Here is a 27573-nt window from a genome sequence, read left to right as displayed (position 1 = left end):
TTTCCACCATGATGATCATGGACTCGGCTTCTGAACTGTAAGCCCCAGATAAACTATCTTCTGTAAAGTTGCCTGGCCATGATATCTTATCACTGAACTAGGAAAGTAGCTAAGACAAGAGGAAAATCTTTGCGGGCAGCTATCTCAGTCTATAAGATCATCCCTGCCTTACTTTGCCTGTAATCACAGTGTTGTCTCACATACCCAGTATGGAATTTCTGGTTTTTTAAAATTTTATTATTATTTTTTACATAAACATTTATTATTACACATATATACAATAGATTACCTATAGCAAGAAGAACAATGACACAATCAGGAATTATATAAATGTTACATTTTTAGTGTTTTGGCTATTTGTATTTGGCAGCCTTGAAAAAACTCTTTCCTATCTTGGTGCTTCTAAAATTCTGAATGTAAATCAATCTCCATTATATACTGTCATTATCAACTTAGAACATCTATCTAGACCGAAAAACATCTTAACCCCTAAACAACTAAGCTTCATTGTAAAACTAAGCTACCTGATCTTCAACTCCAGTATGGAATTTCTATCTCCAGTCACTGAGAACCTTCCGAAGCCCTCTTCTGGGCAAGACTCTTTTCTTCATTGAAGATTAAATTCAGATTATTCTGCCATTCACTCAGGCGCAAGACAGAAGATAGCAGCTTACCTCAGCACTTAGGAATTCTTCCATAGATGTGCACTCAAATTCTGATGATATTTGAAACTCCGGAACAAAATACAGAAGGATCTCCCTGGGAAGACAATCATAACACAACAGAAGTGTACCCAGACCAGAGAGGCAGCACCAGCCCAGCAGAACAGGGTGTGTCTCTCAGGTGTTTAACTTCCTGGCAAGGATGAATGCTAGTTCCTATCAAATATTTTGTTTTCAATGCTGACAACAAAGTGCTCTCCTGCGAACAGCGACTAGTGTCCTATAATCCACAGGGACCCCTAAAAGAGGTGTGTCTGCAAACCTGCAGGGAAACACCTTAAGAATCAATGCTCATTATGATAATTCTGAGAACACATGAGTCTACACGTTCACTAGGGAGATGGTTTCTGGGAAGGTTTCACACTCCATTGGTACCTAGCAATAGAAGCAGATGCACTTTAAAGTGTTGGTACACTCAATCAAATTTTCCCTTTTGATCACATGTAACTCACTAATATTAATAGTTCCACTGTTACATTTACATGAAGAAAAAAGACCAAGTGAAAAGTAAGAAAGCTGATGAATTTGAAAAGAATGTTCATGTAGCTGGAAAAGAAAGTTAAGTAACAATATGACCAAACTCTGCTACAGCACACTCAGGCTAAGAAAGATATCCACCCACCTATCCATGGTTTTGATTCATAATAATTCTTGGATGGATATCTAAAATAATATAAAGGTACAAAATGATAACTATTATTGTCAGGAAAGTTTGGTTTACTTTTAGCCATGGCACAAGGCAGGATTAGATAATCCTTTCCACACATTTTAAATGATACTCACATATTAATTAAGATATATACAGGTGCACATACATACATCAATATGTGTGTGTAATTAATTGCATACTATAGAATAACCAGCTGATATGCCTTAATCGTCATGTCAGTAAATAAACTGGTCTTAATCCACAGCCACCAAACCATAAGGCAAAGGATAAGAAATAAATGATCCTCTAGAAATTGCTGGGGTGAAGGGGTGAAGAACTATAGAAAGAACCCGTTCTTCAGACATTCTGCTGACAAAACTGATATCCATCCATCCATCCTTCCTTCCTTCCATCCAAAGTCATTCATCTAACGGCCTTTACAATCTTATAACATCTGCCTTTACAATCTTATAACTTCTGTACACAGTTGAGTGTTCCTTATTTCTGTCTCCTCTCCAGACGACTGTAGGATTGCCAACTCAGGCACAGTGGGTACTTAGCATGAGGAGATAATGAGGAACTTGGTGATAGGGCTTTACTGCTCCATCAACTACTTGTCCCATTACAAAAAACCAAATGCTCTTCAAGCTCCTGTGGCCAGGCTACTGTTTAGGCATGACTCCCAAAGGACAGGTTGTACAGCCTTCACATGCAAGTAAACATAGCCCTTCAGGCCCTCGTGCTGCCGTAGGGGCTCTGTACGGCTGTGTGATGGAGTCTGTGTCTACAGTGGCTATCTGCTTCCTTCCACAGACAGGACCACACATGGGCATTAGCAGAGGCTATGACCGGCTTTTCTTCTACCCTCCTACTTTCCCTCTCCCATCTCCTCTTTGAGAACTTCCACCTTTAAGGGAGTTCATTCGATTACTAAGAAATCAAGGCATTAAGAGGACTATCACTGCAGGCAAGGTAGGGTTAGTGCTCTTCCTGGCTCAAAAAGCCCCTCACCTCACTCAACACATTGTTGAACCCAGCAAAATTAATGGTGCCCACTAAGTGAATGGGGCTCCTGCTCTGAGCCCTTCCCTTCCTATGATAGCTCTCTGAGAGTACACTTCTGAAAGCCTTCCACAGTATTGACAATAAAGCTCTCTCCTGTATTAGTCCCTGTTTGGAAAAGCAAACAAACAAACAACAACAAAAACCCAAAAACCAAAACCAAAACCAAACCCAGAATCCTCACCCCTTCCCAGTCTCTCCTTTAAGAGCTCAGATTATCCTTCTAGGAGCTATGTCTGCAAGAGCAACATTCAACTGACCAAAGAGGGAAACTTAGTTGCTGTAAGTTCCCTACCTAAAATCATAAAAATTGACTTTTCAAAGGCCATGGGAATGTCATGCATGTCTTTATGAGTAGAAAAATGTAAAATTCAATAAAACTTTATTATATCCAAGGAAAGAATACCATATGTATGTACATCCATCATCTGCTGGGCCACATAACAATAGGTAGCTAGCGACCACAAGTATCTTTCAAGAGACTAGTTAGTAACTTGTGGTGTATCTAAGTGAATATGGTTAGGGAAACAGGTCATAAAATCATCCCACTGAATGTAATAATAAAAAAAATCCCCAACTGGTAGAAAACCAAAATAAAACAAAACAGGGTTTGTCTCTGTTTACTTCAAACATTCAACAAAGCATGTGGAAAATCAGTAACTATTTTTACCTTAAATTAGACATCAGTTTTCTTGCTGTTTCCTGGATAGGTGAGCTTCGAGAAGGCATCAGCGAAGAAGACAGCTGGCAGCTGCTATCCACGGAGCTGACTTTGTGTCCAGAATGTGGCTTTAAGTCTTTCATTTGCACCTCAGGCAAGCTGGGGCTTATGACGTCAAGAAACACTACATTACATTCCACCCATTTCAGAGACATTCACATGAAAAGTTAATACACAACCAATGAAAGCAGAGACATCAGTGTAACAGTCAGAGTTTCCACTGTGTGGCCATACAAGTCTTACAGTGACAATAGCTTATTCTTATACATTGCTTCAAGGTTTGGGGGAAGCACTGATTAAGCAGAATTGATGATAATTCACTCATTAGTTAGGACTGTTTTAAGACAGTGTCTTATGTAGACTAGGTTGGCCTTGAACTATGTAGTTGAGACCACCTTGAACTCCTGGCTTTCTTGCCCACTTCTCAAGCACTGGGATTATAAGTGTGAGCTATCACACCTAGTCAGCCATAGTTTATTCTTAAAGATAATCATATACTGCTCAAGTCTTCTCTGCAGGAAGAGACTTTAGTTCTAATTTACGCTTGCAAAGATAAATAACAACAAAGAAGGGTCAAAGGCGGTGAGAGAAATTCCTAGTAAGGAGCTGAGGGAAGCGTGTTCTGAGGATGAAGCAAGGATCCCAGGGAATGAGTCATGGTGAGGGTGCATGACAGAGTGCAGGATGACACAGCGCCAAAACTGTGGGTATGGATGGACGCCAATAGTCATAGAAGCCAAAGGTGGGAGGCCAAGGCGGGAAAAGATGGCTAGAGGTCAGATGAGTAGATAGGGCAGACCAGTTTTATTTTCAAGTAGCAAGTAACATTTTTTAATCCTTGCACACTGACATCTATAAACCTAAGCTTTGAAGAGCTCTGTCTGGTTATATTGGGAAGGCCTTTAAAAACTGGGGAATAGCATTTATAATGAGGAATGTGCTTCTACAGTCAACTGGTCTTTGGTATTAACTATACTGTCTTACATCACCTGTGTATTTTAAGATGAAGAGTATCATATAAACTAATGCTTAATCATGTAAAGAATACATACACAATGTCTGAGTGCTCATTAATTAAAACCTCCTTTATATGAAAATCTTCTGTTAGCAGTGAGGATAAAATATTTTAGGCCAGAGTATGAGAGAGCATTTCTTTTGTCAAATGTTCACAGGGCTGGAGGCATTGCTCAGGGACACAGCACACACCTAGCATCCATAAGGACTACAGGAAACAGCTAATAACTGAGCCTTCCTCACATTAGTGTTCTGAGGATTAAATGCTAGTTTAGTTCAATACTGAGCATTATGTGCTCAGCACACAGTATGTAATAATTACTGCTATTATGATCATCTTTATCGTAGGTACCATCAGTTCTAGATTTGATCAGTTTCTTCCATTAAGGTTTCTTTAGTTGGATTGCAGTTCTACCATCCATTTTATACTAAGTCATCAGTGGGGTTTTTGGGTAGTTGGTTCATTTTGTTTGTTTGTTTGAGACAAGATTTGTCTATGTAGCTCTGACTGTCTTGAAACTGGCTCTGTAGGAACACGCTGGACTCTAACTCAAGAGATTAGCTTGCTTGTGCCTCCTGAGGGATTAAAGGTATGCTCCACCACTGCCCAGCCTGGGTAAAAGTCATACACTCACATAACAGAGAAAGAGAGGTGCGTGCGTGCGTGTGTGTGTGTGTGTGTGTGTGTGTGTGTGTGTGTGTGTGAGAGAGAGAGAGAGAGAGAGAGAGACAGACAGACAGACAGACAGACAGACAGATGGATAGATGGATGGACGGATGGACAATAGACAGACACATGTGCATTCTAGTATGTGGATCTATCTTAAGTTTTAACTCACATTTTAACAAGTAATTATATATATAAAGTCTTATTCATGAAAAGGCCTGGTAACAGCACTGATGGGAAACTATACAATTTATTCAAGAAAACATCGGGTGCCCATTCTAGATAGACATCTTTCTGGCTATTAGCGACATAGGGATGCAAAGACAGATCATGTTCTTATGGAGTTGGGTTTATTTCTCATGGAAAAGAAAGGAAACAATCAAAGGGCTCATATGAAATCGTGAAGTGTTTAGCAAATAACCTTGCAAGCTGAAGTTGTCCTGTCACCTTGTCAACTGCAGCAGGGGCTCTGTGGATATTCACATCTGCCTAGGAGAGCTAGGAAGCCCCAAGAAAGAGAACACTGACCTGTGACCCAACTATAGTGGTTGGGCAGGGCAGATGGGACCCTGGGAAACAACATGGAGGATAAAAGGGGGAATATAGCAAAGGTGATGTGTACCATGGGCAAATTTAAATGTCATGTTCAAAGAGACATGGAAGGGCTATGGAAGGCTTTTGAGTAGCCAGGCAGAGCTGGACATGCGCACTGAAGTGCCATCAGAAAAACAAAGCTCTACTGTCTCCCTTGCCTTTAATTCAATGCACCACTGTGCAAAGAAAACAGGATGTGGAATCAACAAGACAGCCTGAGTGACTCAAGGAAGCTGAAGTGAATGCAGGAAGCATAAGAGACTGTTTTCTCAAAAATAGCTCTCTAACCCCACCCACTATATATAATAACAATATCTAGCTGATTTCCAGAATGGCAGAATTCTCATGTCAAGGAAATTCCAGAATGCAAGGATTATAATAATTACAAGTATGTTTGACAATAAGTTAATGAGCTACCAGAAAAGCTTTACTTCTATGGTTTCACACTCTCACCTTGTCTGTGTGTGACTCTCAATGCTTTGATGACAGTATATTAGTTTGAGATGGTTATCTATTGTGAACAGGAAGTGAAGCTTGCTCCCTTTCATTGTTCCCAAATCCTCACAAAAGAAATGAAAAGGTTTTCGGAGAAGGAGAATTTCTATCCTTGCTGTTTTCTGTTGTAAAATTTGGTGTCATTCTTAATTGCCTTTGTTGCTATGATTTTCTCTCTTTTTCTAGTTACGCACTGATAATTACTTTTCAGCGGCATAATTACACTCGTTTGGAATTTGTATAATTATAGTATACACACCTTTTCCAGTTAAGTGCTGAAGACTTTCTTTTCATTACTGCAGTATCATCCCACAGCTCTTGTTTGTCTTCAAGAGAACACAGACAAAATAAAGACAAAATCATTCTGGTGATCATACTATAAACTGTACCAAGAAAAAAAGAAAGAAAGAAAGAAAAAGAAGCAGCTAGCTCATTAACTACCTGTATAGAATTTGAACATGTATTAAACATCCATTTGTAAATTATGCCAATTTCATGGCAACTTATAACATACTTTTAAGGTAATTTATAATTTTAATGAAGTATATATAAGTGTTATAATATTTTAAAAGCATCTGCAACCTCTTTTTTTTTTTTTTTTTTTAATTTTTAGCTACGATTCTTACAAGGTTCTGGATCCCTGATACAGTCCGTTCAAACTCCCTGCTCACTTCACCGTTCCCTAAAATGACCCACCTGGCTTTCCTCTCACATTCCACCCTCTCCTTGTGATTCAAAGAGTTCTGATGAGTGGGATGAAAACTGAGTCTCCAGCAGTGAGTTGAACTTTAAAGCAGGAAGAAGCCTGCAGTTCCTAGAAGATCTGTTCACTCACAAACCCTAAGGATTATCGTTTGAGGGAGGTTGGCATTTTCAGTCCATGGTTCCTGGGTGGAATTGCAGCTTGTAAAGCAGCTGAGTATGTTTCTTCTAGCTAGCGCTGTAATTTTTTGTTATGATTATCCTGATACTTTGGCCTTATAGAATTAACCACTGCCATTGTTTATTGCTATGTTAGTAATATGGCTATCACTAAAGGCCATATGGAGAAGAGAGCAACAGGGCAAAGCTTAGATGGTGAGTAAAAGCTGAGGACTAGCCAACTTCCCTTAAGGAAAACAAAAAAAGAAAATAATGGATGGACAGCTTCTCCAACTGCATGAATGGCACTGCAACTTTGCCTGCTGATCTCTACTCCAAAATAAAACAATTAAGCAACAGAAACTAGTCCATAATTACAACTACTGGAAATGTTTCACAATTTCATTCTTGCTAAACCAGGGATGAGTATTTGAAGTTAAATATAAATTTTAGGATCAAAATTATATTAACAATTTTTACATCACAAGTTGGAGCCATACTTCATGACAAAGTAATAGTTGGAATCATGTGAAAAACTGGCATCAAAGTTAAGTGGTTGGCTTTCAAATGTAAGATGTAGTAAGTAAGTAAAAGAGATCATTGCCCCAAAAATCCTGGTTGTAGAATTTAAAAAATCATCTTAATTAAGATGAAAAAGAAAAAATTGTGATTTCTTAGGGCCTCAACTGATGAGTTCAAAGGTAAACTTGTGAATAAATTGCTGATAAGGTTACTTAAGCAACAAAGAATGCAGGAAAGAAGTTACTGAACAAGATGACCACAAAATGATTGTGTGGCTGGCAAAAAAAAAAAAAAAAAGTGTGAGGAATGACAAAAGTCGAGCATGTAGGCTGAGGGTCACCAAGGACACTAAGAAAGACTTTGGAACTTAGAATAAAGACAATTGCTAGCATGGCAGCGCACACCTTGAATCCCAGCACTCAGGAAGCAGAGGCAAACAGACCTCCATAAATCTGAGGCTATTCTTGTTTCATAACTTGTTCCAGCCAGCAAGGACCCTGTCCTCAAACCAAAAACAAACAAAACAACAAAAGTTAAAAACAATGACCATGACAGTGAAAGTAATGTGTGTGTAGCCTGGACCCAATGTGTACTATTAAAAAAGAGAGTGTGTAACAATAGCTTTATAGTCAAACAGATTGTGAAAGTTATTTTCCAAAGAGAACTTACTGACTCAAGACTGTGAGAGCTGAAGGCAGTGCGGCAGTGTTGGGACATTGCTCCCAGCTGGGAAGCATCTCTCTGCTCTGGCAAAAGTGTATTCTCTTTCTAGCCTTTCTCTTTCTAGACTAGTGGTTCTCAACCTTTCTGAAGTTGCAACACATTAATACAGTTCCTCGTGTGGTGATCCCAAGAATAAAATTATTTTGTTGCTATGTAATAACTAATATCTGATATTCAGGGTATGTGACCCCCAAAGGGGTCTTGACCCATAGGGTGAGAATCACTATTCTAGAACAAGCTTATTTAAGTCCAAATTGCTGACAAGCTTGTGGGTGCTGCTGGGCAGTCAAGGGCAGCCACATGGCAGACACCATCAACTCTAGCGCCATCTTCTTCGTTTTACCTGTCTTTGGGAGGGGCACATCAGCTCGTTCTTGTTTCGGTAAGACCTTGGTGCTGCTTTTATCCCCAACCTGAAAAACAAGTTCTTCATTTAGAACTGTTCAAACCCATAGGATACAGGACAGGGTCACAAAAAGACTTAAAAATGCAGTGTCCACATCACAGGCAGGAGACCAGAAGGCTATCCGCACCAAACTGTGCATGGGTTTCTGAGGCAGAGACTGGTTCCTGGAGACTTCTACACTGGTGGGCTCCTCCAGGACGGCCACTTTTGCAACAGTACATTTTCTCCTAGTATTTCTATAGACCATTTTTAAAAGACATACTTCTTTCCAAATTGATCTTACAGGAACTGCAAAAATAAGTCAAGTATTTGACTCACTGGGAATCAATGAGTCGTTTACCTGAAGGTCATCCATCACACAGCTGAGACAGAGTGGGAGCTCAGCATCAGTGCAAGAAGAATTGTAGGAGGTTGCTCTGTGTGTGTGGTGGCGGGTGGGTGGGTGGGGAGCCTTTAATTCTAGTAATCCAGAGGCAGAGGCAGGCAGATCTCTAAGGACATATGTGAGGTGAGGGTGACAAATAACATTCCTTAAATTTGTGAACCTCACCTATCACGACACTGGGAATTCTCCAGGATCCCTTTGACACGGCTCAATGGAAACAAACTTATGTTTCCAGAAGACAGTTCCCCAGGTGGAATGAGGGGCAGGGGGAGGGGGGTGGGGGTGGAGGAGGAAGAAGGGGAAGACGAATATGACTGTGGCCTTCAAGGAACAAAAAAACTCAAAATGATGCCTTAAAGTATGTCGCAAATCTTACCAAGGTAGAAAAATAAGCAGTTAAAAAAAAAAGACTACTTAAAAAATGAGAAAACAGAAATAAGGCAAGGCCCCCTCCTCCCTGTCTTCTGTTCTGGAGACCCCACCCCTACCCCCCAATGCACGTTGAGACACCTGCTGTGAGGCAGGGACAAGAGGGCAGCTTGTTTTCTGAAGCTTCAGCATAGTGAGAGGTTCCTTAGCTTTTCCCACCCATACACACCTGCTAACCAAACATGCCGAGAAGAGCGTGTCAAACTGCCTTTTCCCCACTTCCAGGAAACAAAGGTGGACTTCTGCAGAACGCTTTGGAAACCACACTGTCTGAAAGCAGGTTAAGTATGTACACCTGTAGCCTAGCAACTGAGTAACTGTAGCCCTCCATCACTGCCCTTTGCTATTCCACTCAAACAGAAAGAAGAGCCTCCCAGGTAGGGAGACACGGTTGCTTTTCAGCTACTGTGGTTCATTTAAAATATCTTCACATTTATGCTGTAACTATCTGAATTCTCCAGGAAAAAAGTGAAAACACACATTTCTGAAGTTCATTTTGTGAAAATCTTGAAAGTGACCTTCAAATGTATGCCTTTCTGTATTTCTGACATCAAATGAAATTAATGGTTTTCTCTGCTGTGGAAAGAAAAGCTACATGATATTAAATGTCTCTATGTTTGGACTAAATCGCTTTTTAGCTGGTTAAAAGTAGCATAGACTATTTTCCACAGCAGTTAACAGTGCCTATAAGATGAGCTTAGGAGAACTTTGTATGCCCTTGGATATCAGCACTGTATTCTAATGTATGATGAATCTGTTCATGTGTATCAATTTTCTTTGGTGACTTTGCTTAGGATGAAATAAGACAAGACCTTGTCCAATGGAAGCATCCAATCTGAACAAAACTGGCACTATTCCCAGCAAACAACACTTCTTGTTAGTGCTCTTTTTCTCCAACATATTTTTGTTAATTATTTGGCAATTTCACATCATACAACCAATTACACTCATGTCCCAAGTCTGTCCCTATCCTTGTAATCTCCCCACTCGAGGAGGAGGAGGAGGAGGACAACGATAACCACATGGAGGAGAAGGAGAGAAGAGAAGGAAAAGAAAAACCCACAAGTCCAGTTTGTGTTGCTCATATACTCACTGGAGAATGGTCAAACTCCCAGTGGACAGCCCCTTAAAAATAACTGAGTGCTTCCCGACATCCACCCCTGCCAGAAGCCATCAATTGTGGAGAGCTACACTTCAGCATCCTTATCCTATCTAGGCTCTTACTTTGCCTGGGGGGAGGGGGGCAGAGAAGTGAGGATAGGGGTTGTCATAGAAGCCTTCTATGTCCCTCTTTCTCAACTGTGAGTCTGCAGTCATCGATACCATGGCAAAAGAAGCTTCCTCGCCCTTTATAGTAAGCGGTAGCACGGATCATGGATTGCCACGTGGTTTCTAGCATCAGCACATGCCACAGACCTCAGCACGGTCTCTGGAGGCAGTACAGACCACAGACATCAACGTGGCCTCTGCCACGGCATGGGTCATGGACATCACAGCCCTCGGTGGCTGCATAGGCTAAGGACATCAACACAGCCTTCTGGGCAAAAAGGGCCATAAACACCTATATGGCACCCTGGTGGCAACACGGCCCACGAACACCAACATAGCTTCAGATGGCAGCATGGACCAGGGACGTCCTCATAGTCTTCAGAAGTAACATAGGCCACAGACACCAACAGTGTCCCCAGCTGCAGCAGGACCCAGACATGGCCGTCAGGGGCAGTCTGGACCACGGACATCAACATGGCCTCAGGTGGCTGCACAGGCCACTCACATCAACATGGCCCCTAGCAGCAGCATGGCCCACAGATATCATCTTGTTAAGTGTTCTTAACACAGACTCATAAAATTCTTATTTTCTCATTGTTCATTCTACTGTGAGTGCAGCATGCCAGGGCTAGCTCCATTAGAAAGCCATATGACCTTAGACACCTATTTTATTTATTTGTTTCTTTGATCGATGCTTGTGTGGTTTGGTTTCTTGAGACAGAGTTTCACTGTGAAACTTGCTCTGTATAGATCAGGCTATCCTTGAACTCAGAAATCCATCTGCTTCTGCCTCCTTAGTCCTGGGACTAAAGGCATATGCCATCATGCCTGGCTTATTTTTCTTACTCTTTAGATTTGAAATATAGGGGAAAAACCTTAATAAACTTAAAGCTTTTCACTAAGTAGCACTCTGGACATTTGTTTTAGTAAGACATTATCTTCTCTCACAATCCACTTTTGTTTAGAGGGTCAGAATTTGCTCCGGGTGACAACAAGGAATTTGTCTTTTTAACAATGTTTCCCTATCTTCCTCAGTAGCCAGGCTGTGGTTGGCACTCTGAGGTTTGAGAATATATCTGCTAAAATTTTTACTTAAATAACAAGACAGACAACACTTCCCAAACTGTAAATGAGATTACAGTTCGGTCTTGGCATGAGCTTAAAGATGTCTCAGCTTCAATTAGGTCAGCAATGAGCAGCATGGGACTTAACAGCTCTCCAAGGAATGAAGGAATGAAGGAATGGATCAATGTAATTCTGTGGCCAGCCTGCCCAGCTGAAATAAATACATTCTGAAGAGGCATGTGTGTCCCCTCCACTGGAAAGACTGGACCCCAAGAAAGGAGAATCTCTGAGGGCCTGGAGAGATTGCTCAGTAGTTAAGAGCACTGCCTGCTCTTCCAGACATTCTGAGTTCAAATCCCGGCAACTACATGGTGGCTTACAACTATCTTTATTGGGTTCTGATCCCCATCTTCTGGCCTACACCATGTAAATGTACACAGAACACTCATACATTAATAAATTAAACATTTAAAAGGAAAATAGAATCTCTGGACAAAACCACACACAGAAGGTACAGCCCTTTTTCAAGTTGCAGAATACCAGACAAAAGGAAGAAGAGTGGAGGGATTAGGGCTTGCCCAGGGCACATTAATGGAGAAATCCTTCCCCTTTTCACAAGAATAGAATCTTAATTTTATGATTCAGGTCTGGGATAACAACTTAACACTTCAATCTACTCAGTAACCAGAACATTATCTATGGTTGTCCCTTCCCACAATGCACTTAGCTACAGTCTTATCTTTCCCTCGAGGTAGAGATTTTATTATTTTTTTCCTTTTTTATTTTTTATATATACATTTATATTATTACACATATATACAATAAACTACCTACAGCAAGAAGAACCACAAAACAATCAGGAATTATATAAATTTTACATTCATAGTGTTTTGGCTATTTGTATTTGGTAGCCTTGAAGAATCGGCCTAAAAATGGGCAAGCCTGGATGCAGGCAGAGTTGATGGCCAAACCCTGCTAAGACAGTGTAAGCAAGTCTTCAATAGTTCCTGCTTCACAAACATGTCTGTCAGATATATTGTGCCAGAAGGTAATATCTACAGTCTTTACTGGTAAGCTTGACTGTTGTCTTGAGTTCCAAGGAAAACCAAACCAAACCAAAGCAAATGACAACAAAATCCTAAGATGTTATTTTCCTTCTTTCTACTTCTTCTATGGGTGAAAATCCCATGCATGCTCTATCCTGACAGTGGGCATCTCTGTCCATACTTTAAAGACCTCTGTTCCTTCATGAACCTTTGTGCAAACTCCATTCATTCCCAAGCCTACTTATTTGCTTTCCCTCAAACTAAGTGTCCCTCGAGTTTTGTTCTGAGTCCTGTTTCCCAATTCCTACATCACCAAGACTAAGAGCTCCAAAAGGAACTGTAAATCCCCTGCAACACATTTAGATGTTAAAATACAGAACTGTATCGCATTGCATATAATACAGTGTATTACCTCTCAGCAACTATTCTGACACAAAATTAGACCATCTCACCACTGACACGTGCCTGTGCCTTTATCGTGGAATTACGCTTTCCTTGTGAAACCTCCAATAGCAAGAATGGCCAATCGTGGTTTCAATAATAAACCAGCCTGCCTCCATCTAAGGTTTGAAAGCCATCCTACAGTAAAGACCAACTAAGCCAATCTCTGTTTCTCAAGGATTGGACTATGCCCCACTCACCTGGAACCTTCAATACAAGTAGTTCTGGACCACTTGTTCCAGGAAACAGTAACCACGTCTTTGTTTCAAAATCATCTTGCAACTCTGTCTTTGTTTCAAAAGGTTGTTACGACCACCTTATTATGGCTACCTTGCAATCATGTTTTTGTTTCAGGACGTTGTTATGAATAACTTGTTTTGCTTATGTCCTGCTCCTGTAAGTCCACCTACTTGATCCACCAAATCCTCCATTTGGAAACCCCCTATCCCTGAGCTATAAAAACCTTGTCTTCCTCATACTCAGGGCTGATTTCTCAAAGCCCACCTTAGGGGGAGGCAACCTATGTTTAAGAGCTTGCCTTGATTAATTGTGTGCTTTAATTAATTTGGCCTAATGATTTGTGTTGGTAGTCTTTCTTCTTGAATCTTTGGAATTGGCATTTCAGTCACAGGTTCCCAATGCAACTGAGATTTGTGTTTCTTTATTTAACAATAGTAGCTCTCACAAAACAGAACCCCCCAAAACAAAGCCAGTCATTAAAAGGCAGCCACCAAAAATGGTTCAAAAGAACCTGAAATTCTTTAAAAGACCCCAAAGCAAACAGAAACGGCAAAGTCTGAGGTATACTGCTCAAAGAGAAACCTACCAAGGGCTAGACTTTCTTGAGATTCCCAAACAAAGGCCTAAAGTTTGTGTTTTGTTCTGCTTCAACAAAGAGAAGTAAAGGCAGAAGACAGGAAAGGATAGGACCAGATCCCTGAGTAAGAAGACTCTGGTTGCTGTTAGGAATGGTCATCTTTCCACAGCATTTGGTGTCAGCTTGTTGTAAGCAGTCAACACCCAGAAATGTTTATTTCTCCTAGGTTTTAGCCACCTGTCTTCTTCAATAATCCACCTTTTTAAAAAAGCCCTAACTAGGCTAAGAGTGCTGGGGCCTTCCTTTAAAGCCAGCACTCCAGGTGAGGCACTGGTAGGAGAGAGTAGATGACTTCAAGATAAGCCTGGTCTAAAGCTATGTAGGGAGAGCTTTCTAAAAGACAAACAAGAATATAAAAAACAAAACAACAACAACAAAAACAAAACAAAACAAAAACCAACAACTAAGAGAAAGCAGGGAGAAAGCAGGAAAGACTTAAAGAACAAAAAGCCAAATTAATACTAAAAAGTAGAAGACAGAAAAAGGGATATTTATTCAATGTGGCCAGATTATGAAGGGGAACAGAGAGATCTGGTGACACCCCAAGCCTACTGCTGGGCAGGCTTTAAAACAGAAAGCATGAAATCGTATCACTGAACAGTCCAGTACAGTAAAGTCCCCTGTCTACCACTGTCACAGCTCCAATCTTTCTTTGGATGTCATCTAACAAATTTTAAGTCCTTCTCCAAGAGTTCTTCCAGGAAATCCACGCAGAGCTTTAGCCATTTCCTCTCCACTGGAGATTTCTAGGGAAATTCAAATTTCCCAGAGTTCATTCTTTCGGATAGTCTAGAGGGAAGGCATGGGTCTTTTCAGAATGTATTTACTGCTGCCAGACAGGACCCTTAGAGTATCACCCACTCACTTTGTCAAGTATGCAAAAAGACCAGCACGTCAGGACTGTTAGGGAGAAACAAGGAGTACCAGCCGCTGTGCGATGCCTGATTTAAGCGTTGCTAGGAAACTCCAGAACTGGATGGCATCATTTTATCTGCTTTTTTTCTTCCTTCTCCACCTTTGTGCCTTTCCCCCCACAGGTTACACATTATTATTAAGGACTTTAAAAAGATAACAGATAAGTAAATGCCCTTCTGAAATTTCAACACGCTGTTTTTCTTCCTCAGGGCTAATGTTTTGTTATATAGCCCCTCTGCTTCACACAGTCATTTTTCTATTAAAGTGGAGTTAGTAGGGTCATCAAGCCCTGAGGTGGTGTTAAGTTCAAGGTCCTGCATTTTTCAGCCTGCTTTCTACTATGTAAGAAAGATCCTTAATAAATGAAAAGATACATACTCAGTATCAGGTGATAAAAGTTCTATGAAGGGTCCAAGGGAAACCTTAATTCCCCCAAAGCAGCAAATAATCAAAAAACTACAGCCTTGGCTCAGCGCCAGCCAGATTATAGAAGAGTTGCTTGCAAAAGCTCACCCACAGAATTACTCAAGGACCTGTGAAATTGGGCTTCTGTCTGTCAAAGCAGCTATCCCTTGCCTACAGACTTTATTCATGTGTATCTGTTATGCATGTCAAAGTCCATGCTAGCATACTGGCCTGTCTCATTGCCTCCTCTACCCTAAACACTCAGGCAGTTCCAGTTCACAGCTTACCTCCTCTCCAGATGCCCATTCTATTCTCTTTATGTTTTCGCTTGGTTCTGCCTCTACATGTGCATGTGCGTGCGCGTGCGCGCGCGCGTGCACACACACACCATAGTCTTGAAGTGTGGAATAAACTTCCTTTTCCACCCCTAGGACAGTCAGCTAAGCAGTTTCTTTATTGAGCTCTCCCTTATGTCACAGAATTTCACAAGAACAAGGAGTAAGCATTGACACAAAACTGTCTTCTCTGCCAGATCCCCAATATCCAGGTCAGTAACTAACAACATACAAATTTTTTTTAAAAAATGTGTGTGCTGTTTGGTAGTTGTAGTACGAACGGTGTGAAAAATGAAGTCCAGGAATTAGAAGCCACAAAGAAAAGCCTGGCTTAACACTATTGTTTTCTTACCTGTTTTTCTTTTTCACAGAATTTACATTACCTGATAGTATGCTCCATTTTTATATTTTTGTTGGAAGACAAGGAAAGAAGTGAGCAGAGGTGTTGAGAACTCCAAAGATGCTAGCTCATGTCATCTAGGGTTCAGGAGCCACAGCAAGGACATTGAATTTTGTCTAAGAACGGGGAACTATTAGAAAAGTTAGTGCAGGAGAATAGCTTAACATGACTTATATTTTGAATGGGACATTCATAGTTTTAGACTGTGGGTGCTAAGAAGAATATGGAGGTTGTTCATGAAGCTTCTGTGTTTTCTCCGGAAGAGATGGTTTTGCCCAGAGTGGTCACTGTGGAGGCAACAAATAGCAACGACACAAAAAGTCTGACTCTACAGGGCTGGCTGTGTGCTCAATGCAGGGTCTAAAGGACTAGACAGCGTCACTTATGAAGGCAACACACTCTCTTGGAATTCTTTCCTCTCTTCTCTCCTGTAGCCTTCTATGTTTCAACTGTCCCTGAACAGGTCATTCTCCTACTCTGCCCTCAATCTCCCAATATACCGATTGAACCTGCAGAATAAGCTACCTCGGTTTATGGAAACAGTAGCTTAGTCAGCAGCATCACTGTCCACTTTTCACATTTGCTCTAGATATTTCCAACTTGTCAGGTCCAAAGGACATTAATTCCTCAAACACCAAAAGAGAGTCCATATATCCAGAAATGAGCTCAAGCTAGACTGTTAGGATTTCTGGTCGTTAGATAAAACCGGCATTCCTCGGGACTCATCAAAGTGGTTCCCATTTGCCAAAAGGACTCATTTCCCTTGCTTCTGGCAGAAGGGACATTGGCATATGCTTTTGGCTGCACGTCAAAGCCCATGCTGGCCTATAGGCTCCCCCAGTCCCTATACACAAGTACTTGTGTTAACTTTCAAATCCATATGCTAGCCTCATGGCCCTTTTCTCCCCACAGCTACTCAACCTCCTTATAACCCGCCGTTCTCTCTATCCTGGCACTTGCTCTCTTTTATTCTCTTACTCTCTTGACATTCTCTCTGTTACTCTTTCCCACTTCCCTAGCCCTGGTCATGACCAGTCTACTTCTCTCTCTTTCTACTCTAAACTCTTCCAGATACCTCTGGCAGTTATCACTCTCATAGCTACAATAAAAAGTTTAGCCATGTCCTGGAGCAGCTATGTTGGGAGTTTCATTGGGCTGCCCTCACCTATATGACTAACCTTACATTTAAAAATATCTTGCTGACACCTCAAATACTCAATGTCATCATTGGCCCCCAAGCAAATTCCTCCGATCTTCTGTTCCTTTCTCATTTACAGCAGACATTTGTCTCAACACTTATTTTATTATTTAGTTGCTCATACTCTTTACACCACAATGTATAATTTTTCTCTCAAGCATTTGTTTACCTCATCTTTATTATGTTATGTTCAGGCAGTAGAATCCCACTTGTGTGTTTTAGTTTTTGTTTTGTTTTGTTTTGTTTAATTTTATTTAATTTCTTCTCCTTCTGATTCATTGACTTATGATAAGGTAAAAACAAAAGAATAAAAACAACAACAACAACAACAAAAACCCTTCATGATTAACAAAAACATAATGAAAACTTCCTGCAGACTTTGTCTACATACTATGTCAAGCATAAAGTGTCTAACTTCCCAACCCTTTCTCAATGTGACTCTGAGCTAACGGGTCACATTTCACTTCTCTGTAATAAGCATTTCTGTTGTAACCTAAGGTTCAGCCAGGAATTCCTTAGAAGAATCATAGAAGTCCTGCTTTGACAACTCTGTCCATATGTATGGGGGTTCCACCAGCAATGGCCCTCACCTTTCTCCTTTCTTAAAATTTGTACCCATCTTAAATGGCAAACATAGGTCTTTTTCATATCTCTAGCACAGCCATTCTTCCTTCTTCTCAACAATGACTATGAATATGTACTAATGCTACTGTCATTAGTAGCCAAGCAACTATGACTTGGAGGACACTAGACCGTGCAGTGGCCGTGATTCTTTATTATTGGAATTATTATTTATTATTAGTCATATACTTTCAATTCTTGCCATGATACTTCAAAGCAGAATTCACAGTTTAATTGAGTCCCACAAAACAAATCTAAGTCTACCAAAAAACAATACAAAACCAAGAACTGTATTAACAAATAAAGGACATATTTCCATTTAGCAAATACATAAATGAGCTTAAATTGTCATTAAACATCTACTTTATAGGTATAGAGTGCTGCAGCAGAAGTATGCTGTGCCCACCAACACATGTGTCATCATTGTCACATATTTTCCCCATTTAGCCTTTCGAGTTTGCAGTCCCAGGATTCATAGCCTCTGGTCCACTCCCTCTCCCACCTCATCCCATATTCTCCTCAGATAATTTTGCTTTCTCTGCTGCCTTTTTCTAGATTACACAATAAAGACTGAATATGGCTCCTTTCAAAGTACGGAATGTGGCTCTAAGAGACACTTTTCAGGCTATAGGTGGTGGTGACATGTGCCTTTAATCCCAGCACTCAAGAGGCAGGAGCAGGTAGATCATAGTCAGCCTGGTCTACAGAGTGAGTTCTAGGGCAACCAGGACTACACAGAGAAACCCGGTCTCAAAAAACAAAAACAAACAAACAAACAAACAAACAAAAATCAACCGAACAAGACAAAACAAAACCCCCAAACAACAAAACCAAACAAACAAAAAACCTTTTCATTTACACAGAATTATTTTTATTTCATCACAACCAACTATCCCATTCATTTCCGTGGCAACCATGACAGTAGGTGGTACTACTCCTACTTTATTTACAAAATACAAGCCATAGTAGGTCCAAATCAGATAAAGATGGCGCACAGCATATAGGTTTGAATTTGAAACAGCATCTTCTCTTAAGCTGCAGTCAGTCATCTTCCCATAATACAACACTTCTCCTGGGATATGCGTATGAGTGCCTTTTAATTTCCCCTTTCTCTTAGGGCTATGGTTATGTCTTTTATCTCTTTGCTGTTTCTCACAATCTCTGGCACAACACTGCTTGGAAAATTCACCATGATGGCTTGACTTATCCTTGCTGGTAGTCCACTCACAGGTCCCTAATATTTAGATTCAGTCTAAGTCACCCATGAGCTGCTCGTGCGCATGTTTCACACATTCATCTTCTGGCTGTCTGCACAGTCTGGTGGTGCTGATGGATGACTCAGGAGAGGCTGAGTACAGGTAATTTTCCTCAAAGCCCTTGGGGATCTCTGGATATATCTTAGGAATGGACTCCCCAGGAATGGCTTGGTAGTCTTAGAAATAGCCTGAGTACTTTCCTCATAAGAAGGCAACCAGGAAAGCTGATTAAGAAATGGTCTTCTGCATTCTCCACAGTTGAGTGGAGAGTGGGGACTGACTTTCACATGAACTCAGGTGCCCCATATTTGACCATGTCCCCTGGATGGGGAGACCTGGTGGCACTCAGAGGAAGGATAGCAGGCTACCAAGAAGAGACTTGATACCCTATGAGCATATACGGGGGGAGGAGTGCCCCTCAGTCACAGTCATAGGGGAGGGGAATAGGGTAAATGTGGGAGGGAAGGAGGAATGGGAGGATACAAGAGATGGGATAACAATTGAGATGTAATATGAATGAATTAATAAAAAAAACTGCCCAAAAAAGAAATAGTCTTCTGTTGGTATGAAGGCAAATTCAATATTCTGAAACCTTTTTCATTGAGGATTCAGTGTACGGTGCAACATACCTATGAAACTTTGTTAGGACTCAGAACAAGGGACAGGGTGAGTACAGCAGAGCTAGGGATTCATCTTGCTGGCTCTTTGTTATTTGTTTTTTTCTTGATCTGATTTTGGGTTACTCACCTTTTAAAGTTCCCTGTCCTATAACACGGATGCCCAAAATCAAGTTGCAGCTGTTCCAGGTTGCCCTCTGGATTGGATTTTGACCACCTTAAACAAAGTCTTGATTGACAACTCATTAGCAGGCCAAGCGTGCTTCAGTTTTTCTGCCACTGGTCCTATGAATTCAAACCACCCTGGTGCTTATGGGGACCTGCAAGTGGCCCCTCTGAGAAAACGACTGAAAATAAAGGCAAACCGGGTGCCACTGCGAGGCTGAGCTTGGCTCTGAAATGGAGAGTGCTGCCTCCATTCACTCATTCCTTTAGTCACAGATCCTTCTGGGGCCCCAAAATGTGTTGACCTCTGTTCTGAACACTGGTGGTTACATCTCCCCCAAATATCTAAGGTTCCACTGACGTTTAAAGTATTTCTGGAAGAATGACCCGGCCATCAAGCTTTTGAAGATGTGGACAGAATTCTGTTGACAGAACTACTAAGTTTGGAAATGCTTGAGACAGAAAACAGGTCAGAATATCAAGTATTCATCAACAGGGAGGGCAGCGCATGTGCTTTGAACTCAGATGATAAACCCACTCGCCAGCCTGTCCTCAAGACCTGCTCCACGGATGGAGAGGCACCTACAGCGGACGGCGAGTTAAAATCAGTCTGATCAAAAGGCTGAATGGGAGGCTGGAAGAGAGAGCTCAGCATCAAGGGCGTTTACTGACCCTGCAGAGGACAGGACTTCAGTGTACAGCAACCACGTGGCAACTTCCAACAACTTATGACTGCAGCTCTAAGGCACCTGGTGCTCCCTCTGACCTCCACTGACTCCTGTGTACATATATACATATATATGTACTACTGTGTACATATATAATGTGAAGGTGCACATGTGAGTACACACACAGCACAATACAACACATAAGTAAGTAAATCTAAAAAAACTAATCTTAACACAGTGGTTGTGAAGACTGTCGACATAGGGAAAATCCTTTTTTTTTTTTTTTTTTTTTAAGATTATATAATATCTTATTATTTTAAACCTAAACTACCCATGAATAACTATAGTATAGAGACATTTGTTCATGTTTTAGCAAACTCTATTTGCATCATACATTCAGACTAATAACTGACGGTTACTAGAGATGAAAACAAATACCAGAAAGGAATAAACGTTGATTCCTATTAGAGTCAGAAAACCTCTTCATAAACGTGGAGAATAACACAAGAAGCCTGCTGAAGTTCACATGAAGAGCCTGCACCAATCTGACTTGGAGGTTAACTAGCCCATTTGAAAGTGGATTATAATATCTTTTGAAAAAATCCTCATTATTGTCAGGGCAGTGTTTCAATGTCTAGAAAGAGCCTCAAGCTCACTAAGCCCCAGCCAGGAACTTCCACAGCTCTGACCAAAAGCATCATGTGAATGAACTCATCCCATGGGCTCTGAAAATGAACAGCCCACACTGGCTGAAAGGCCGAGCATAAATTAATATCAGAACTTTAAAAATGTGGTGGCAGTAACAACGGTCTACACAGCCAGAAGCAACTGCAGACAAGGTGCATGAGCCCAAGACTGAGAAGTACGGTGGGGTTGCATTACATGTGACACAGGGAGAAGAGGGAGGACAGTGAAACAAGCTCCTCAGGGCAGGGCTCGTGCCCGACAGCAGATGGCCAACACACACCAAGCTCAACAGCAACTCGACAAGTTCTTTGTCTCATAATGTGTCTTGGCATTTTTTTAAACCTTACATATTGTCTGCATATAAATTATGGTTTCCAGTTTTATGTTTTTAAGGGATTCTTCTGTGTGTAAATGTCTCTGCCCTTATATGTGTCCTCTTGTTTTTCTCCCTTTGGCTCTTTTTCTTCTGTTATTTTTTTTAGTCCTATTCCAATTTGGTTTTTTTTTTTTTTTTTTGTTTTATCTTATCTTATTTTATTATTATTCCTCAGATGCCTGTTTTGTTTTGTTTTGTTTTTTCCTGACTGGAGACAGAAAAGATAGAAGGGGAAGAAAAGAGGAACTGAGAGGAGTTGGGGGAGGGAAACTATAATCAGAATATGTTGTGTGGGGAAAAAAAATCTATTTTCAATAAAAAACAATAAGAAGAAAAGAAACAGATTTCAGGGAGAGGAAAAGGCAAAGTTTAGGATAATAGATGAAACTGTTAGAATCTTGAGCTCTAGCAGTGAGGTGATTTGGGAGAGCAAATGATGACGTGGCTGAAATAATAAGCAATAATGGAATGAAATGGGAATTGTGAGGGGCAATCGATGCTGCCGTCATTTCACTTGGAAAACTGTCAATACAAGAGCCAGTGAGGTACCCAAAGTCAGAAGGGAGGAAAAGCAAGTGCCCTACTGTGAAAATGCATCTTTTCTAAAGGCAAGCGGGCACAGTCAAGGAAAAATATGCTAATCAGAATGGAATTGTTCCCCAGACAACATGAAGCCAGTACAGTAGAGCGAAGCCAGGCAAGGCAAGGATTGCCTATGGTGGGCTGCACACACCATACATCTGGATCTATTAGACTTGGGAATAAGGCCCTAGGTTTCGCACTCAATTAAGCTCGCCAAAATAATAAATAGTAGCCTGGCAAGTGAAGGGAGGATGTCTTGTGTTGTAGCTAATTTTTCTTCCTTAAGTAACAACCTCTTGTACCACTGTTAGCACTGACTGATTTCCTCCTTAACATTCAACAAGCAAAGCACCGAAAAGAAACACATACAAACACACATGCTCACATGCGTGCGCGTGCGCGCGCCCACACACATACACACACACACACACCCCTACTATACCACAGGTACACACATACACAGTAGTAAAAAGATAACTTCAAAGGATCATAGAGCTTAAGAATCTTCCTTTTTCTTTTTTTACTTTAAGATAGTACAGGCAGATACGTGTTCATAGGTAATTCCTTCCTAGTTGAATTATTCCTACTACAGCTGAACAGAAATTAACGTTAATTCGTTGTATGAGTTTGAAAATGAATACCCTGCTAAGATCACAGAGTCACAAATAAACCAACTACCACACCCACACACACAAAAATCAGAACTTGAGAAATATATCATACAATGACAGCATAGCTTATTTCCAAAAAAGCACTTAGTGAAAGCTTGTGCAAGGTTTAGAAAAGGCGACGCTGCCACAGCTCCATGAAAAGCAGATGGAGAAGTTGATGCCTCAAAGCCTCTGTAAAACGAGTGTGACCCTAACAGTTGCATGTGCAGTTGTGTCAAAGGATTCTTAACAGAAGTCTTGTGGTTAAAACGCACGTGTAGTTCTCTCTTCCTTTTCAGCTTCAGTTAAATTCTGACCTCTTTTCTAACTTTGAAAACACTTTCAGGTTTAGATGCCAGATGTCCTAGATTTTGGTGTTCTTTATCATTGACTTTTGTAGTTGTTGTTTTCTTTTTCCTGCTCCCATACATAAATTATTCTTTTTTCAATGTCTTGTCTTCCTTCCTTCCTTTCTTTTCTAATGGCTTCTTAAAATTATTGCAATGTGCTTCATATACTATCTGGAAGTAGCAGGAACTAGGCACAAATCTCGAATAAACCATACTAGCCAAGAAAATAATAGCTAAAGGTGGAAAATATGCAATGGGACTGGACAGAGCTCTGTTTAAAATGTTCCGTATTTACTTATTTCTTTGAAATAAAACCCATCTACAGTCCTACTGTGCCTTCAATGTTCTGCTGAATGGAAGGTAAACCGGAAGAAATATGTTCCTTGGTGGGTCATGTACAATTTAAACAATTCCTAAATAAAAAGGGATGCTATGTAATATATGGACAATGTCTTTAACAGAACCCCACAAGTGAAAAAGTCAGTGACAATGGCCAGTCCTTGAATCAATCCTGAACACCAAGTGACTCCACAGTTGCCAAGATATACAGCTGTTTGATACCAACCATCATTAGAATGAAAATACATTTATCTAGTGGAGTGAGTGCAAAGTGTGCCCATGTCTGCTGAACAGATTTCTCCGAAGGGCTTTTGGTAGCCGTGTAATTTAAGTCAGTGCAAAATTATACTTCGGGGACTGATGCTGTAACTTAGTGGTCCCTAGCACCACAAAATAGACAGACAGGCAATAAATAAGTAAAAAAGAACAAGAACATCAGAAAAGAACACCTGCCAGGAGTTCATATTTAAAACTGCACAGGATCTGGATTGGGACATGGTGCTCTAATATACTCTTCAAATCTTATGCACAATTTTATACATCTACCAGCCTGAAGAAAAGAGTCAGAGTTTAGTTCTATCTCTGCTGGTTCATGCAGCCACTGTTAGCAGTTAGTGTCTCTGTGACACGCTCATTCACCCTCAAGTGATTGAACTATGTGTTTCACTTATTCAGCTCGAAAGGATCCTTTAATTTTTATGACTGTGAGGCTGCCTTAAGGTGGCATTCATCAGTGAAGTTTGTCTTACCGGGATTACAGCTGGATCTCTGCTGCCAGTTTCAACTTCAGTGGACACCTTGCATTCCTGTACAAGATTTTCATTCTGCCTCCTTTTTATTTCCCATGAAGAAACCTAAAATAATAACAACAACAACAACAAAAAAAAAAAACCCGAAGGATTAGACCTGATCAATGGTTAAGCCATTCTATAAACTGCAAAATAATATAGGGAAATTCAACTTCCAGTCTTTTTCTCCAGAAACATATGGTCAGCTGGGTATGGTAACACACACTTATACCTCCACAATTTAGAAGGATGAGACAGGAGGCTCACAAGCCAAGGTCAATCTACATAAAAAAGACCATGAAAAAAAGGCAACAAGAAATACATCAAAAGATCAACTAATAACACGTAACAATTTTACAAAAAGAATAACTGCATTCATTTTAAACAGTAATAAACATTAAATGATCCATTAATTTTGATTTATCTACTTTACTTTTTGATATCCATAAATATAATGTCTTCCAAAATCAAAATAACTTAGTTTTTAAGAGCTGAAGTACATCCTACCTCCATTTCCTGTGTCTCCATCTATGAATGAGCCACTATCTGGCTTCTACCCTCTCCACTTCACCACCACCACCACCACTAGCAGCAGCAGCAGCAGCTAAAGTCTCCCCTAGATCACCCCTACTGCCTCTACGCTTGGGTAAGTCAACAGACATTGTTCAGACTTAGGGAACTTAGTCCTCTTTCACAGCTCTTTTTGAATCTCCTTATTCCCCACTTGGCTTTAATGATAAAACACATCCTTAGTGTTTCTCCTCATAGGACTAGCAAGCCCTTTACAGCCTTACACAGGTACCTTCCTAGCCCTGTCTGCCTTCTTCTCACATTACCCATCACCCTCACTCGTGCTTAACTGTGTCAGCACTTCATAAACTCACGTGTCCCGTGTAGACCTCATCTCTAAATCTAGGGGCACCTATGCGAATCCGACTCCTCTCCTTGGAAATCTCATATTTTAAACTGAATCTATATTCCTTCCCATGGGCCAATTGTTCTCCAGAACCCCCACTTTCACTGTAGAGCCAGGTTAAAGAGTTCAAAACTCAGCTGCCATTCTTGCCCTATCTCTGCTCACTTGGTACCCCTAAATTATCACCAAGATGTGACCACCTCCACCACCACCACCATTCTAAATCACACTCCAACGGTTCCTCCCCTGGACGGGCCTCTGAACTGCATGGCTCACTCTGACTCCTGTTGAGCATAATCATTGAGCAGAATCCATGCATCAGTTATCAGTCACTAAGATGAACTTCTGCCCATTGCATCTTGGTATTGACATTGGTACACAATGTAGGCAACCACTGGATGGAATACTGCTTTCCTTACATAAAGAAGAGACAGAGCAGCCGGGTATGGTGGCACATGCCTGTAATCCCAGCACTCGGGGAGGCAAAGGCAGATGTGTCTTTGTGAGTTCAAGGCTGGCCTGGTCTACAAAGAAAGTCCAGGATAGCCAAGGCTACACAGAGAAACCCTGTCTCAAAAAAGAAATAGAAAGAAAGAAAGAAAGAGGAAAGGAAAGGAAAGGAAAAGAAAGGAGAAAAAAGAAGAGACAGAGGAAAACAAGCCTCAGGGCTGTGCATCCCTCCTCGTGGCAGTGTGTGCCTCCAGTAGGGAAATTGTCTACCTGCGCTGCTGTCATTTGGCAGAGGGATCTCTCATCTTCCCAGAAGAGGTCAGACTGAGCAGTGGAGTTAACCAGATGCTGTGTGACATGTGATAGGCATGTATAAGTGAAACATTGAGAGGTGAACCCAGAATCTGTCTATGGGTCTATGGGCTTTTTATCTCTTGATAAGGAAGTACCCCACGCCCATGGACCTAAAGAGACCACACCAACTCTCTCCTAACTGTTCCTCTATACTATGCCAGACTAATCCTTTTTGAAGGAAAATCTGGCCACACTACTCTTCCATGTAAAAAAATAAAACAAAACAAACAAATAAAGACCAACAACTCTAGTGGACCGTCAGTGCTTTAAGGATGAGTCAAGCCCCCCTCAAGGCCTCCAGGACTTAACATGGTTGTGGTTCCTATACAGGTCATTCCTGCTCCTTTCTGTCCCTCTGCATTAGCACTGCTCATCTCCCTAAAATACTTTGTGTTGATCTCTGTGTCAAATGTTCTGCCCCTCTAGTTAGCAATATAATTGAATGTAATCTTTAAAACGTGAGGACATTTTCCACCCTGGAAAGACATGTCTGTTTGGTTCTTAGTTAAATCCTCCCATTTTAAGTCCTTGTGCTCTTGTGTCACAGGCAGTTGCCATCGCAGGGCTGCAGAGAAGGCTGCGCCATTAGGAGCTCTCACTGCTCTTGTCCAGGACCAGAGTTAGTTAGGCTCCCAGCACCCATAGCCAGGAACTCACAACTGTCCATCACACCATTCCAGGGCATCAGACATCCTCCTCTAGCCTCTGTGGTGCCCACCCACACAGGGTGTACATCTATGTAAAAACACCCACATATGAATCGAAATAAAAGTAAATCTTAAAAACTGCTACAAATAGCATGCTAGGCAGAGCAGCATCTATCTCTCATTCCAGCTACTCTGAGGGCTGAAGAGGGAGAGAAACTTGGGGAGAACACTAAAACTCTCTCAAAACAACAGGGGGAGAAAACCCAGGTAGCCACCACAGTTTCAGTTTACATTTGTCTGTGAAAGTGTTAAACTGTTATATACTAAGCTTGATGAGGGAGGAGCCACATGTGTACATATACTGAAAGTTTCACAATAAGAGTGTACAGAATAGATGAAACACACACACACATAGGCACCATGTAAAGCCACAGAAGTGTTTGTGTACATATACAAACAGTAAGTAAACGCATTCACTTCATGCTAGCTTTGTATGTATGTATGTACATACCTATGTGTGCAGCTATGGAGCTGCATGCATGCTTATAGTAGTGTACTAAGGAAGTCTTAAATTTAAGAGCTGAAATATGTGGTTTTAACACTCGGGCACATGCTAAGTTTCTGGCCTATTCTCTTGCATTTTTAAAGCATGTAATTTATAAACATATACAAATAAACCAGCAAGTTCCCAATCTTGAAACTGTACAGCTAGTGAGTTTTTCTCAAATTTTGGAGTAAAGGAGATATGGCTATAACATTTTTATTTTGTGAACATGCAGTGCTTAAGAACAGCAAGGGTTAAATAAATACCTACTAAACACTTGGACTTATACATTCAAATGTGTCAGGTAACTCAAAGAAACTGAAGATTCTGTGGATGATGAACAGCTTGGTGGGGCTCACACA

At 40.9% G+C, this 27573-nt stretch overlaps 1 protein-coding gene across 1 annotated transcript in view; it reads right to left on the bottom strand.

Moving 5' to 3' along the window:
* Window positions 1-27573, bottom strand: part of Morc1 (MORC family CW-type zinc finger 1) — a 155083-nt gene that overhangs the window by 6569 nt on the left and 120941 nt on the right. The window contains exons 20-24 of the mRNA XM_051150013.1: window positions 24262-24366; window positions 8374-8443; window positions 6184-6250; window positions 3104-3253; window positions 675-759 (exon numbers count right to left, since the gene is read on the bottom strand). Coding sequence (XP_051005970.1) covers window positions 675-759; window positions 3104-3253; window positions 6184-6250; window positions 8374-8443; window positions 24262-24366 — 477 coding nt within the window. The remainder of the gene's footprint in view (window positions 1-674; window positions 760-3103; window positions 3254-6183; window positions 6251-8373; window positions 8444-24261; window positions 24367-27573) is intronic.

The sequence above is a fragment of the Acomys russatus genome, chromosome 8 (genome assembly GCF_903995435.1).
Source record: "Acomys russatus chromosome 8, mAcoRus1.1, whole genome shotgun sequence".
In the NCBI taxonomy this organism is placed as follows: Eukaryota; Metazoa; Chordata; class Mammalia; order Rodentia; family Muridae; genus Acomys; species Acomys russatus.
This window is presented reverse-complemented; position numbering and strand designations above follow the sequence as displayed.